Here is a 16,064-nt window from a genome sequence, read left to right as displayed (position 1 = left end):
GGGCATGGATGAACCAACCATAAGCTGCACGACCCCCAAGACTAATCCCTTCAGAGCTAATCCCGGCGTTGATATGAAATACACGAACCAACAACATACGGCTCCAGCATACTAAAACCTACTATTAGACCATAAAAACTGCTTATTGGTCTTTTTTTCCTCTATCAGTTCGCTAAGTCGAGAGGTGGAGCCTCTACGGAGTAGTCTCTTCTTTTTTTTTTTTTTGATGCCGTCAAGTGGTTCTTAGTTCCGGCTCAGAGAACCAATGCGATTGGTGTAATTTGGGGGCTGGCACCCGAAGCAGTGTTATTGTCAACATTGTTGCTAACTCCAAGGGAGATAGTGGTAACCCTAATTCTAGATCCGGACAAGCGAGTATGTTCGCTGTCGTTTTCCCAGCCGCAGACGTGTTCACGGGATAGGAAAGCTGCCGAGTCTGCTGTCGTTCACAGGCTTAAAAAATGGTGTTGATGCCCTGGAATTCAGGCAAATATTATTAGTTGGTTGTCAGCAGGCATTCCTAAAGTATCTTTTTTTTCATCATGCATGATTATAGTTGAACGCGACATGCAAGTATCCCTACAGCATATGTTGGTTTGACATGAACCTGTCCAGGTGCGGCACGATGATATTACTAATCTCAACGGTGGCGGACCAGTCAGACCTCAGAATTGCTCTTGGAAAGTCGGAATTGATCAGCAAACTGTATCTTTAACCTCGGCATACCTGTAGCTCACCACCTGAGCAATGCCTGTTGATCGTTCAAAGCAAGTGACATTACGCAGGTCATGCCAAGCCTGCATCAAAGGCAAGCGGCGATGTGACCAAGGCTGGCCCCGATGCAGCAGGTGTCTGGGCAAAGACATCACCTGTGAATATGTGAATGCACCTCTTACAATACAATCTACTCGAAAGCCATCTTCTGGCCGGGGCCCTAATCGCTCAATTGTGAACGCGACTCCCACGCCCCGAATACATGCGCCCCTGAAATTAGAAATTGCGAAAGAATATGATCCAAATATCATTCGATTTCTTGTTTCCGGGTTGCGGGATTTACCGGCCAATTTTGCAGAAACCAGGAAGACACTTTTCATTCACCCTGATCTTTATCCAAATGGTCTGCCAACCCCTGTTCGTGAGGTCCACAATATCTGCAGACTTAATATGCAAACGGGGCAAACGGGTCGCGTGAGCGTTACTCTGTTGTCAATGCTCCGGCAATACTCAGCAGACCTATGTCGCCGACTATGCCACGCTGCGACATTTGAAGAACTATTGGCATGCAGTCAAGCCTTGGTATTGATCCAATGTATGTTAGTTCTCAATGAAGACGGCAATGCATGTCCATATTCAGAAGCGATCAGTGTTATGCTGGCGGGAATCGGTGGGAAACTGTGGCAACAGGCACCTATTCAACTTCCGCAAACCCTTAGTCCTCGATGTGCTTGGCTCCTTGCTGAGAGTGTTCGACGGACGATTATTGTCTGCTTCATGCTACACAGTGCTTACTCATTGTATACGAGGAACTATACAGTTCGGACACCGTTTATAGACTCGTTGCCGTTTGATTTACGGACAAATTTGTGGGATGAGAATTCTGGGACAGCATGGCAAGATGCACTGTCGGACTCTAAGAGCTCTATGGTTTCATTAAATGAGTGGTCGAATGGATTGGCTGCGGGTCGTGTTCATGATGTTTCTTGTTTCAGTGGGTTGATACTGGCTGCTTGTAAAGGACAAGCTGTCTCCTCAATTCCATCTCCGCCTGTGAACTCCTACATTGACAGCTAAGGAAGATGATACAACGTGAGTCCCATATCTATATTGATCTAATCTTTATATGCATCTAAACCATCAAAGCTCCTACCTCAAAAACTGCTTCAACAACCCAGAAAGCAACTCCGTCATGTCCCGATACAACTCCTGCCTCTTAACCTCAAACGCATTGTAAATGTCCCTCGCAGACCCTACAGGGATCTGATCCTCGCCCTCTGAGATCCGATTCCAAACTTCATCAACAAACTCCTGCAATGGCATCCCAATCAAATGTCCATCCTTCAAATCAGGCTGATGTTTAGCATCATGAAGCTCAGTCTGCACAGCCGGGGGATAAATCTCCAAAACCTTCACATCCCCAGGACCATCCTGCAGCTGAGTGCGGAGAGCAAGAATGAAATGGTGCAGAGCAGCCTTGGAAGCGCCGTAATTCGGGCATCGCATCATGGGCACGAGCGCCATTTGCGACGTCGTGAATGCGATAGCTGTTGCGGTCTTCTGGCTCTGCAAGTGTGGGAGGAATGCTTTGGTTATGCGGACCGCGGATGTATAGTTCGTGATCAGTTCTTGGTCGAAAATGTCCAAATCAACGGTCTCCGGCTTAGAGAAGTCGAAAGGTCGTTGGATACCCGAGTTGACGAAGATACAGTCCAGATCGGAGTTCTCCGAGATGATCTCTGAGGCAAATTGTGGGATCTTTGTTTTCGTTGGACGTTAGTTGGGGACATATCTCGCTTGGCATGGGTGACCTTACCTGCTCGAGCTGCATGACGTCAAATGCCTTTGCAGAGACCTTGTCAGTGCCATATCGCTGGACGATCTCGTTAAGGTTCTCCTTTCTGCGACCGGCGACAATTAATTTTGATCCATTCTGGACAACTTTGTCGGCCAGAGTTTTGCCAATCCCGGAGGTGGCACCGATGATCAGGACTTTCTTGTATCCAAAAGCCATTATGGGGATTGGGTCGAGGTACGAGAATATGACAAGGAATAATGAGTGTTTCTACGATTCTTTCCAACCAGAAAGACTCCTATTTATATAGCCTTCAAAATTCGGACTCGCCATCGCATTCAATATCCTGATAACTATGCTATGGAAGCTTTGCGGAGACTAAACCCAAAGCGGACAACTTAGAAGCCTGGCTTGGTCTGATTGGTCGGCAGCGTAAGCTTGAGGCATCAATGCCGAGCTGGCCACCGCGCCACTGGTGGAGGTTAACCCAAATATGGTAACCGTTGTGAAGAATCGATCTTTACATATTCACTGTTGAAATTCTTCAGGTTCGATCTGTTTCTATCGTAGTGTGTTGGACTGCAGGTTTAATTAATTGATTTGAAATCACACTAGGCGGGACCAACAATTCTAAGTGGTTTACTTCACAAGAAGCACCTAGTTACCTGGAAATTATCCCAGAAAATTCAATAAATAGTCAGAAACTCATATATTCGTTACATTGTGCTGATTGATAACCTCACTGGTCATACTCAGATAGTTACAAGCATAACCGGTCCATTAGATATCAAGGATCAATGACCACAATCTCCTTCTGCTCATCTGCAACAATCACCTTCGCAACAGGCCTCCTAGGCATCACAGCCCTAGGCACCGGCTGGATCTGCTCGAGAACACCCCTGCAGCGGCCACAGAACTGACGCTTTGGATCAACACTCTTCGAGTGTCTCCCGACCTTGAAATCGCAATCCTGGGCCTTGCAGGCCCAGATGTATTTGTGGTTGATTTCGTAAGTATGCTTAGTCGTGACCTTAACCCGGCCCCCATAGATGGGATGGTCTTCCAGTGCGCGGACGCATCGGTCACCCCATTGCTTGAAGCTGGCACCATGCTGGGCCGTTCCCTTGGCTATGTTTCTAGTGAGCAAGATATCGAGGAGATGGCAGTACTCGTGTGTCAGCGTGCAGAGGATCTTGTCTTCGGTGTCTAGGACTTTCTCGGAGAGCTCAATGGTGGCATGGTGACGCCGTTTCCCGGGTCCGTCTACGCCGGCTTCTCTTCTGTCTGAACGTACGGTTGCTCGGCCAGCGGTGTTTCTGAAATTCTTCGTCCAAATGATCTTGATGCCGCCGGTTTCCTCGGTCATGCGAGTAATCTGGTTATCGAAGGCAGTTTCAAGGTGCTGGAGGAACTCTTCGGCAAAGCCGATCTTCCTTTGGTTGAATTCGGCAATTTGGGCTCGGATCTCGCGTTTCCGCGCCGCCTCGGCCTGTTTCTTGGCCTTTAATGTCATAGGAGTACCCATTCCCGGCGACCTGTCAACCGATTTGAGGGTGCGATTGAGGGAAATGTGAGATTTCGCGTGTGACGGTGTCACTGGCGGTAGGCTTTTGTGACTTGGATATAGTTTCGATGGCAGTTCATTCTCTGATTCTGAGCTGTGAGAAGTAGTTAGTACGGGTTACTGCTGGGGGTCTAGAAGGGCACATTAATGCGGGTCCCGCGCGTACTTACTTGGAACGTTCCGGCTGTGTTTGCGATGTAGATTCATTGTCGCTGTCCAGGTCAAGATCCTCAAGGTGCTGGATGAGGTCGTTGGTGTTGTGGAGGCCGAAATAGAGAGGATAGTTTGAATCAAAATGTGGGTTGGGTACCTCCACCTTACGGGCAGGGGATGTAGATTTGAATCTGGTTGCAAGATTTGGTGTGCACTCTTCAGGTGTTGAGGCGACTGCCTTTGGTTTCTCAGTTGATCGGTTCAGCTCTATCACCGCCTCCGTCGGTTCCATTGATGGTTCGTCATCCGCAGCGGTGTTTGATTCCGCTTCTGATATCGGTCTTCTCCCACGCATGAGTCTCTTTCTTGGTGACCTGACAGGTGATGGAGCCGGGCTAGGTTCGTCTTCTGTGCCGGGTGTCTCAGAATCCGATGTCTCATAGGAGCTAAGCTCATCATTGTCACTGACAATGAACCCATCTAGTGAGTCAGAACTATCTTCTTCTTCAGAGCTAATTCCAAGCTCCTCTTGTTCTTCTTGGTGGTTATTCACTGGCTGTGTTGCGGCGGTGTAATCCATTCTGTTTCTTGAAGGCTGTGAGGCATTCGGCCTTGTTGGTGTTAAATCTGGAGTTCGATATCCATCCGTAGCATATTCTGGCACGTCGTTCTCCTTGTCGTAATCTTCAGTCTCTCTTCGGATGGCTGGACGCGGTCTCCCGCTTCGCTGGCAGGAGTAAGGAGTTCACACGTGCGAGTCCCAGTGTTCTTTGCTTTTGCTGCTTTCCGGTAGACCTGTGATGTCCACATTCACTTTCCGATGCCGAATCGCTGTCGGGCAATATATCAAACGACCCACTTGAGCCATTTGCCTGCCGTCGTGACTGGCTTTGGGGCTTAATGAGCATATTGTGCTTGGGTGTGTTTCTGAAATTGAAACATGGCTCTCTAGGCAGTGGATTGTTTTGGGATGTTCCTATGTTGCGCTGGGTGGCCTCCTTGTGAGGTGTGTTTTTGACCAGGGGGTTTGCTGTGTTGATCCTTGCCATGGTCGCGATGTCGTTTAATTGCAATACACAATCCCGTGATTTTTAATCCATCAATGAGACCTTATGGGCGCTGGTGGTGATGATGACAGTCTCTCTAAATGAGATGGGACACTGCTTCTGCGCTGACCACGTCAGTCCTGGAGGCCCCGATGGTTTTCGTTGTTCCTTTAAGGTTGGTTCCATGTTGCTCCGGCTGTTGAGCTGTCAACGGATGCGTTGGCACGGCAACCGTGAGCAACCCGCAACTCCATGTGCCACCTCAATCACACGTTAATATCTAATCTTGCAGGTCGTAGTACAGGCTGTTGTTGTAAAGGATTCACTATTCGATGTATTATGAACCAGCTCTAGTGCACTGGATGTAAGAAAATAAAACATTCTCATAGCCCTACCTGTGGACCTCCCAACGTTGGGACTTCTCGAGTATTCCAAGGTTGACAGACCTCTCTAGGGCTGCTCCGATGAGGTCCAGGTTAGAACCACTTGTCGATTACACTATGCAGGAGTTCAGTTGGCCTACTTTGTGGAATTTAGTGCATTAGTTCAGTCATATGGTATTCTTATGGTGATCCTACCGTATTTGCTGCATTATATGGAACACTTCAGGCTCCGATGTCCTAAATAATTCCAATGTTGTGTGCAGCATGATATTACATTTTATTGGTAGAGATATGCGTGGAAAATAATCTAAAACTTATTGCAATGCGAAGAAGAGGAGAATTATGATTGTTATTAAGTTGTGGTTATATATTCCGTATCGGGCGCAAATGTGGCGGCATATATACATGACAGTAGGCACTATACAAATAAGAAAAACATATAACAAATAATAAACCAACCTAGAATACTAGTATACTAACTTATAAAGATCTCATCCATATACTGCTCTGAATTAAGTTATATACTGTGAGCCTAGGGACAACACCCATGACACAAATATACAATGGATGAAGCTGCACTGCGTGTAGAACCTATATGTACGAAGGTATAGTTATGTTCCGCCCACTCACATGTAGAATCAATAATTCCAAAAAGCTCTGCCAATATCAATACTAGCCATTGTAGGGCCCGTGACCCTCAATTTGAATACTCAATGCGCTATATGTAGATAATCTTCAGCGTCATTAAAAAGAGGAACGAACATCAACTACCGTTTTTATATATAAGGCCCTAGCAGCAATCCTAGATGGGTGGAAATCTAGTACTAGAGACAAGGGGGCACACCAAACACCTACACTATGTTGTAGGTAAATAACACTATTTAATAAAGACAGGTGACTTGCAGGTACACATAGACACCAGACCAGGAAGAGGGGAGAAGGGGGAAACAACGACAAGCCAACTACAGCTCGACGATGCCCTATCATAATCAGCACAAAAAACGCACGAAGCACAGAGACTGTCTAATGCGAGAATAATGCATGAATAGAGCCGCGGAGATCGGTCTCAAGCACCGTTAGGCTGGACCTCCTTGCTGCAGGTACTGTTTGTTCCTGGCAACGTAGCCGTACAGCCTCACGGAATGATGAACTTCCGAAGCATGCCGGTCTAAATAGAGGCGCTACATTGTACCGCGTGGCTTACAGCGGAAGTTGGATTGACCCTTGGATCAACACTTTCGTGAGGGACGTTGATCGGGACCATTCCATCGCTATTTCGATGAGGATCGGCATCCCCTTGCCTCCAGAAAATACACAGTGGAGATTGTCTGCTTTGCTCGTTACGCAAATCTGGAATCTGATCTGAGTATATTCACTAGAGATCCGGATAAAATCTATGATTGGCGAGAGGTTATATCAATCGTCCCTGTATCTGTAGAGGGCCTTAGTATCACTGGTGAACATTCCTGACTCGAGCTGGATTTATACAGTACATAATCTGTTGTTCACCTTAATTATTTATGCCAAATGGCTTGAATGGAAGTTTGGCGCAAATGATATGGTCTTGAGGGTTTTAAAATAAAAACGAGACAAGTTAATAATGAACAGAGTGAGCCCTCTATACGAAACATGGCTACCTAGAGTCATTAGGTGGATTTGCTCTGCTGGTCTTAATAAATATATTGCAGAGATATATAGGGAAAGAGGGTATCATAGAAGGAAGAGGTGAAGTAATATACGCTGTACTGGAACATGTTATTCGCGCAACGCTCTGCGGAGTAACTGTAGGCTCATGTTATCTAATTGCCAGCGAAAACGTCACAAAGAAACAAAACCAAAGAAAATCAATATTTAAGCAACAATTAGCGTTTGATGAACATATTTCATTATTAGGGATAGAGCATATATGGATGTGATTCAATCCTTTAGTACTAATAGTTGGTACAGATATATATATATGTTGTGAGCAAGATTGCCATTATTGGTATATAACTATTATCCGAGGAAAACACCAAAGCTTTATATCTATCTGCCTATATGCCGCAAAAATATAACACCACACTGCTCATTCAAAATGGCGGGAAATCCGGTTGTTTATGTGAACCCATGGCTTTCCTAGGTTTAATTGGCTACGATAATACGTATATGTTGATTCAATTATTCCGTATGCAGTACATATACAATGTACAAATCATATGGTGCGCCAAGTCCTTTCAAACAGAAATTATTATAATAACATCAGCATATCACGACTCGGACCCTTTTTAGTGCCCTGTACTCCGGAGGTTGTATGGGCACAACTACAACCTCAAAAACAGGGGTTGGGATTGGCTTCCAATCATGACGCAGATACGGAGTAGATGGACGGTGGAGGGGGCCGTCTGGGGGTCACAGCCCCCTAATTACTTAAAATCAAATCAGAACTCAAGGTCTTGCGATCAGCTTCTATGGATATGTAATCAGCAAACGCGCCTTGATAATCAATGGTAAGCTGGAGATTGAAATCCTTCCGTGGGGAGCCGGTGCTAACGTTGTATGTAAACGCTCTATTCAGGGGCTGGAGCCAAAAATAATCATGGAAGAGCTTGTATGGGTTTCTAGAAACACTAATGCCAGCCATCAACGCCCGCACTTCCCCTAGGTGCAAGCCAGCCATTTTCTTTAACGGATAGAAGGGGCACGCTGTCTTCATAAATAATTATGACCATCTGTGTTAAATATTTAGCCACACTTCTCGGGTGTTGTGCTAGTGTACGGAGTATGTATTAAAATGTGGCCGGTCAATACGTAGCAATATTTGTACAATAAATGTGCGACACTAGGGTACGCCTGCCGGCTAGTGATCGCTGACTAGGCCCTTTAAGACCAATCTCTCCGTCGACAGGTTATTTTTGGTGCACTGCATTAGATAGTACAATACTCTGTTCGAGATGCCAGCTTATAACTCATGATAGTGCCAATAAAGGCCCCCCAGTACGGAGTAAGGTGGATAGCTTGTGAAAATCCACAGGAGGAAAAACGAATATCAGATGCCGAAGATCGGTTTCCTTCATGCAGCTGATGTGTCGTTCCTGCGCAATGCTGCATCCGCCGGTATCAGGGTGTACAAGGTATAAGTACCCGGTTGCAAACTAATAATGCTGCAGTCCGCGATGTATGTATATATTTTAACCGCTACAAGGTGCCACGGCATACCCGATAAGCATCGTCTTGATTGCGCTGGTAGCTTCATCATTGCATACAATATTGTAGGTAGGCAGGCCTCTTGGTCGAGGCTCTCCGAAAGAATTAAGAAAAGGCAATCGGTGATCCACTTAGTGTGTGTGGACAAGATGAAATTGCGTCTAACGGTGGAGATCATTTTCGAATACAGAGTTACTAGCTCTGTATGTATACACAGTACCAGCTGGTGTATTCAGATACATTCATTCATACAGAGTTCAAGTTGTGAATATTTAATTTGTGGTCGGTGTTGATATGTAATTAATGATGTTCATGAGAATATATATCTGTTCATTGGATTCTGGGTAACCACCCCAATTAAATATCGGCTGAGAGATGGAAAGATAAATATAGACTATGACGATTGAGTTTTCAAGGTTATTTAGCGAGTTCGGTTTGTGGCTGTGGAAGACTTCCAGGTTTTCTCGTGATACAGTGTCCACTGTGCGATACAATCCACTATATTGTACGATGTACGGTGTACTCCGTATGGAGTATACTACTTCGTACTTCGTATATGGGTGGCTTGCCCGCCACAGTGAGAATAACCGGCAGTGGAAAGTCAAATGTATTACATATGGAACTGATCGACTACATCTGAGACACTTGTATTGCGGTGGCAAATCAGCCGCTCAAACGCTAAAACAGAGTAAAAAAAAAAAGTCTATGATGAATTCAAACCAGGATGAAAGGAGCAATAGGAATTGAAGATCGTGGAGATCAATATATCAAATATCAAGAGTATCCGGTAACCCTGGAGAGTGTGGAAAGTAAAGGCGTGGTTCTTGTCGCTTGGGAGCCATGGAACAGGAACTGAGAACACGTCGGTGACCAATCGTCCACGGGTCTGAGCTCAAGTTGATATTTAATTTTATTCGACCGGCGAATCAGATTTAAGAGAATAATTAGGTACATGTGCATATGTACGGAATGTAAACTATCATTTGGTTCAAATTATAATGGTCTCAATGTTCTCATGGTTGAGTTGATACTAGTCACATATTCCATTTGAAATTAGAAACAACCCGCCACATAAGCAAATAGATAAGGGTACGGAGTACGGAGTACAATGTACGCACCATCCCATGAATCATACATTTGTTGGAAACCCCAAAGTTAAAAAAATCAAGTCTAGAAATGTACGGAGTATGTATACATTGGAATGAAAATCAGTCTCGGTGCAACGCCATCCCTACATACCAAGTTGGTCACCATAACAAAGCCATCGAATCAACAACCATTTTTGGAACAGCAGGTTCCATAATCTGGTATCTCTGAAAATAGCCGGCCGCATTATTTGTTACCTGATTACATGTTGGCTGGTTACAGTGGGGCAAGTTTCAGGGGCCGTCGAGACTCCCTTGGATTCCGAGTGTCCGTGGGAGATTATCATTGGATAGAGAAAGGGGAGATTGGAAGAAGTGATCGGGGGAAATACAAACGTAAATACTGTCGGACAATAACGGTAATTTCAAAATGGACGATCAGGGAGAGATAGAGGAGGCGTTGGGAAGAATACCACATACAAGGCTGGGAGAGAGGGAAGAGGAGAGTCAATGGGCTAAACTCAATGCGCCACGTATGGTAAACAAAGGGGTCGTAATCAGTACCTGGGAAACATAGGGGCTAACCATACTGGGAAGAGGTATTCAGTACCTGGAAGTCTGACACGTACCCTCTATGAGCGTAAGACGACGGTAAGACGGTAAATTACTCTGGAGACAACACGACGAGCAACCCCCCGAATCCCAAAAATAACAAGCATTTTCTTGTCTTCCCTTTCCAACCCCCTTCCATTCGCTTTTTGTCTCCATCTTTCCTTCTATTTGCTACCTTTCGTGTTCTTTCTTTTTGACGAAAGAAGGATAGAAGGAAGGTTGTTTTGCTCTTAAGATATTCCCATTGCACCTTCCTTTTCGTGAGATAGGGAAACCCTCACTTGCCATTCGTTACGGAGTCTGAGACTCGTTCGACACCTTCACTTGGGTACTCAAGTTAACGCATTTCATTCCTGCGCATCTGGCTTTCATCTTTCAACGTCCATGCTGCATTAATTCGACATCCCGAACAAAAACAATAATACTTTGAATGGTCACAGTTGAGGTGAGATTCGTTGGAGCTGGTTTGCATCATAAGTCTCGGACATCTGGAGCTGATCCCATCCGCAGAGCTCTTAGCACTAGATCGATCGCGACTCGCTCGTCATGTCGGGCTACGCAGGCGGAGGCCACTATGACGATGGCTATGCCCAGCAGGGGCAGGCACATGGTCAACCTCATGGTGACTCCTACTACCAGGACGAACATGCCCAGGGTTATTACGACAACCAAGGATACGGTGATGGTTATTACGACCAAGGGTATGATAATCCAGGATAGAAAGATTTGGGTGATGGAAGGGCTGACAGCAAGAACAGTAATGGCTACTACGGAGCGGATGGTGGCCACGGCGCCGACGCCGCCCACGCGGATGCCGGCCACGGTTACGCTGACGGAGGATATTACGAGGCCGGACACCAAGATCAGTACTACGGCGCCGCCGGAGCCGGGGGCGATCAGTACTACGACCAGGGACAAGGCCAACCACGCGGCCGTCGTGGCCATGATTCTGAGGAGGATTCGGAGACCTTCAGCGATTTCACGATGAGGTCCGAGACTGCTCGTGCTGCGGACATGGACTACTATGGCCGTGGAGACGAACGGTACAACAGCTACTCGGACAGTCAGTACGGAGGGCCCGGTGGTGGTGGCTACCGTCCTCCTTCGTCCCAAATCTCCTACGGAGGAAACCGATCGTCTGGTGCTTCGACTCCTGTCTACGGAATGGACTACGGCAACGCTCTTCCCGCCGGCCAGCGTTCTCGTGAGCCTTACCCTGCGTGGACATCTGACGCCCAGATCCCTCTCTCGAAGGAGGAGCTCGAGGATATCTTCCTGGATTTGGTGAACAAGTTCGGTTTCCAGCGAGACAGCATGCGAAACATGTATGATCACATGATGACTATGCTGGACTCTCGTGCCTCGCGTATGACGCCAAACCAGGCACTTCTCTCCGTCCATGCCGACTACATCGGTGGCCACAACGCCAATTACCGCCGCTGGTATTTCGCTGCTCATCTCGATCTCGATGATGCAGTTGGTTTTGCCAACATGAAGCTCGGTAAGGGCGATCGGAAGACGCGGAAAGCCCGCAGAGCTGCAGCCAAGGCCGCGAAAAAGAACCCGGAGAACGAAGAGGAAACCCTGGAGGCTCTCGAGGGAGACAACAGTTTGGAGGCAGCCGAATACCGGTGGAAATCTCGCATGAACCGCATGTCCCAGCATGACCGCGCCCGTCAAATTGCCCTGTATCTTTTGATTTGGGGTGAAGCCAACCAGGTCCGATTCCTGCCGGAGTGCATCTGTTTCATCTTCAAGTGTGCCGATGATTACTATACCTCGCCGGAATGCCAGGCTCGCGTTGAGCCGGTGGAGGAATTCACCTACCTCAACGAGATCATCACTCCTCTCTACCAATACTGTCGAGACCAGGGGTACGAAATCATGGACGGCAAGTACGTTCGTCGTGAGCATGATCACAATAAGATCATTGGTTATGATGATATGAACCAGCTGTTCTGGTACCCAGAGGGTATTGAGCGCATCGCGTTCGAGGATAAGACTCGCCTAGTCGATGTTCCCATCGGCGAGAGATGGCCCAAGTTGAAGGACGTTGTCTGGAAGAAGGCCTTCTTCAAGACCTACAAGGAAACTCGCTCCTGGTTCCACATGATCACGAACTTCAACCGTATTTGGGTTATCCACCTGGGTTCCTTCTGGTTCTTCACTGCTTACAACGCCCCGACTCTGTATACCATCAACTACCAGCAGCAGGTTGACAACAAGCCAAGCACGCCCAAGTACCTGGCTGCCGTTGGTTTCGGTGGTGCACTTGTCTCCTTCATTCAGATTTTGGCCACCATTTTCGAATGGATGTACGTTCCCCGTAGGTGGGCCGGAGCGCAGCACCTCCGAAAGCGCTTTATGTTCCTCATCATCATGTTTGTTATCAATCTCGCCCCTGGTATCGTTATTTTCAGCATCTTGCCAGGGCTGAAATTGGGCGATTCAACCGAACACGGCATTGGCCTCGCTCTTGGTATTGTGCACTTTGTCATTGCGATCTTGACTGCTGCGTTCTTTGCAATCCAGCCCTTGGGTGCCTTGTTTGGCAACTACATGAAGAAAGGTGGGCGACAATATGTTGCCAGTCAGACCTTCACAGCTAGTTTCCCCCGTCTTTCTGGTAACGACATGTGGATGTCCTATGGTCTTTGGGTCTGTGTGTTCGGTGCCAAGTTGGCAGAGTCCTACTTCTTCTTGACGCTCTCTTTCAAGGATCCCATTCGCATCCTGTCTCCAATGCAAATCCACCAGTGTACTGGCGCGAAATACATCGGCAACACCCTTTGCCACCGACAGCCTCAAATTCTGCTGGGCCTGATGGCTTTCATGGACTTGACACTCTTCTTCCTGGATAGTTACCTGTGGTACATTATCTGCAACACAATCTTCTCGGTGGCTCGATCATTCTACTTGGGTGTGTCCATTTGGTCACCATGGAGGAACATTTTCTCTCGACTTCCCAAGCGTATTTACTCCAAGGTCCTCGCCACGACAGACATGGAGATCAAGTACAAGCCCAAGGTCTTGATCTCACAGGTTTGGAATGCTATTATCATTTCGATGTACCGTGAACACCTTCTGGCTATCGACCACGTGCAAAAGCTGTTGTACCACCAGGTTCCCTCTGAGCAGGAAGGCAAGCGCACCCTCCGCGCCCCGACCTTCTTCGTCTCACAGGAAGATCAGTCTTTCAAGACTGAGTTCTTCCCCCAGGGAAGTGAGGCAGAGCGCCGTATCTCGTTCTTCGCGCAATCGCTCTCCACACCGATGCCCGAGCCTCTACCTGTTGACAACATGCCCACCTTCACCGTCCTGGTTCCCCACTACAGTGAAAAGATCCTGCTCTCGCTCCGTGAGATTATCCGCGAAGATGAGCCTTACTCACGTGTCACTTTGCTTGAATACCTCAAGCAACTGCACCCCCACGAATGGGATTGCTTCGTCAAGGATACCAAGATTCTGGCAGACGAGACTTCGCAGTTCAACGGTGATTATGAGAAGCCCGAGAAAGATGCCGCCAAGAGCAAGGTGGACGATCTTCCTTTCTACTGCATTGGTTTCAAGTCTGCCGCTCCCGAATACACCCTCCGCACAAGAATCTGGGCCTCCCTTCGATCTCAGACCTTGTACAGGACTGTGTCTGGTTTCATGAACTACAGTCGTGCTATCAAGTTGCTTTACCGTGTTGAGAACCCCGAGGTTGTGCAGATGTTTGGAGGAAACTCCGAGAAGCTTGAGCGTGAGCTCGAACGCATGGCTCGCCGCAAGTTCCGCATTTGCGTCTCGATGCAGCGTTATGCCAAGTTCAACAAGGATGAACGCGAGAACACTGAATTCCTGCTCCGCGCTTACCCCGACTTGCAGATTGCATACCTGGATGAGGAGCCACCTGTCAATGAGGGCGATGAACCCCGCCTCTACTCGGCCCTGATCGATGGTCACTGTGAACTCTTGGATAACAACCTGCGCAAGCCCAAGTTCAGAATCCAGCTTTCCGGAAACCCGATTCTCGGTGACGGAAAGTCTGACAACCAGAACCATGCCATCATCTTCTACCGTGGTGAATACATCCAGCTCATCGACGCCAACCAAGACAACTACCTTGAAGAGTGTTTGAAGATTCGCAGTGTCCTGGCTGAGTTCGAGGAACTGACTACCGACAATGTTTCTCCCTACACCCCTGGAATTGCCTCGCCTGAGGAGGACCCCGTTGCTATCCTGGGAGCCCGTGAATACATTTTCTCCGAGAGCGTGGGTATGCTTGGTGATGTTGCCGCCTCCAAGGAACAAACGTTCGGTACTCTCTTCGCTCGTACACTCGCTCAAGTCGGTGGTAAGCTGCACTATGGTCACCCTGATTTCCTCAACGCTACTTTCATGACCACTCGTGGCGGTGTTTCCAAAGCCCAGAAAGGACTGCACCTGAACGAGGATATTTACGCTGGTATGAATGCCGTCCTGCGTGGAGGTCGTATCAAGCATTGTGAATATTATCAGTGTGGTAAGGGTCGTGATCTCGGTTTCGGATCTATTCTGAACTTCACTACGAAGATTGGTACTGGTATGGGTGAACAGATGCTCTCCCGAGAGTACTACTACCTCGGTACCCAGCTGCCCCTTGATCGCTTCCTCTCATTCTACTATGCTCACCCTGGTTTCCATCTGAACAACATGTTCATTATGCTTTCTGTGCAGATGTTCATGTTTGTCCTGATCAACCTCGGTGCCTTGAAGCATGAGACCATCATGTGCCGTTACAACTCCGACTTGCCCATTACCGATCCTCTTGTGCCCACTCTTTGCGCGAACCTGATCCCAATTCTTAACTGGGTCAACCGCTGTGTTATCTCCATTTTCATTGTGTTCTTCATCTCATTTGTTCCTCTTGCCGTCCAAGAGCTGACAGAGAGAGGAGTGTGGCGCATGGCTACCCGTTTGGCCAAGCACTTTGGTTCGTTCTCGTTCATGTTCGAGGTGTTCGTCTGTCAGATCTACGCCAACGCCGTGCACCAGAATTTGTCTTTCGGAGGTGCACGTTACATTGGTACTGGCCGTGGTTTCGCAACGGCTCGCATCCCCCTTCGGTGTGCTCTACTCGCGTTTTGCCGGCCCTTCAATTTACTTGGGTGCCCGCCTCTTGCTGATGCTGTTGTTCAGTACCACTACGGTCTGGACCCCCGCTCTGATCTGGTTCTGGGTTTCTCTACTCGCACTGTGTATCTCGCCCTTCCTGTTCAACCCTCACCAGTTTGCCTGGACCGACTTCTTCATCGATTACCGCGACTATATCCGCTGGCTTTCTCGCGGTAACTCCCGATCCCATGCTTCCTCTTGGATTGGCTTCTGTCGTCTTTCCCGTACTCGCATTACTGGTTACAAGCGCAAACTCCTCGGTGTGCCATCGGAGAAAGGCTCCGGTGATGTCCCCAGAGCTCGCATCACCAACATCTTCTTCAGCGAAATCATTTCCCCCTGCTGGGTGTTGGTGCCACACTGATTCCGTACTTGTATATCAACTCCCGG

At 47.8% G+C, this 16,064-nt stretch overlaps 4 protein-coding genes across 4 annotated transcripts; 2 read left to right on the top strand and 2 right to left on the bottom strand.

The window, feature by feature from the left end:
• Positions 1-747: 747 nt before the first annotated feature.
• Positions 748-1,791, top strand: N7487_011105 (Zn(II)2Cys6 transcription factor domain-containing protein; the record flags this gene model as incomplete). Its single annotated transcript, XM_056878835.1, has 1 exon — positions 748-1,791. One exon carries the CDS (start codon positions 748-750, stop codon positions 1,789-1,791), a length of 1,044 nt encoding a protein of 347 aa, XP_056724154.1.
• A 72-nt stretch (positions 1,792-1,863) lies between these two features.
• N7487_011104 (putative short-chain dehydrogenase/oxidoreductase) lies at positions 1,864-2,728 on the bottom strand (the record flags this gene model as incomplete). The annotated part of the gene is made up of 2 exons (XM_056878834.1): positions 1,864-2,472; positions 2,531-2,728. The coding sequence occupies 2 exons, from the start codon at positions 2,726-2,728 to the stop codon at positions 1,864-1,866; spliced, it is 807 nt and encodes a 268-aa protein (XP_056724153.1).
• A 568-nt stretch (positions 2,729-3,296) lies between these two features.
• On the bottom strand, positions 3,297-5,275 carry N7487_011103 (uncharacterized protein; the record flags this gene model as incomplete). Its single annotated transcript, XM_056878833.1, has 3 exons — positions 3,297-4,167; positions 4,244-4,953; positions 4,976-5,275. The coding sequence occupies 3 exons, from the start codon at positions 5,273-5,275 to the stop codon at positions 3,297-3,299; spliced, it is 1,881 nt and encodes a 626-aa protein (XP_056724152.1).
• Positions 5,276-11,081: 5,806 nt separating this feature from the next.
• On the top strand, positions 11,082-16,038 carry N7487_011102 (1,3-beta-glucan synthase; the record flags this gene model as incomplete). Its single annotated transcript, XM_056878832.1, has 3 exons — positions 11,082-11,236; positions 11,294-15,625; positions 15,699-16,038. 3 exons carry the CDS (start codon positions 11,082-11,084, stop codon positions 16,036-16,038), a joined length of 4,827 nt encoding a protein of 1,608 aa, XP_056724151.1.
• Positions 16,039-16,064: the final 26 nt, after the last annotated feature.

The sequence above is a fragment of the Penicillium crustosum genome (genome assembly GCF_028827405.1).
Source record: "Penicillium crustosum strain IBT 35664 chromosome Unknown utg000005l_segment0_segment0, whole genome shotgun sequence".
Classification (NCBI taxonomy): Eukaryota; Fungi; Ascomycota; class Eurotiomycetes; order Eurotiales; family Aspergillaceae; genus Penicillium; species Penicillium crustosum.
The sequence above is the reverse complement of the archived record's forward strand: the minus strand, read 5'-3'. Positions and strand labels throughout refer to the sequence as shown.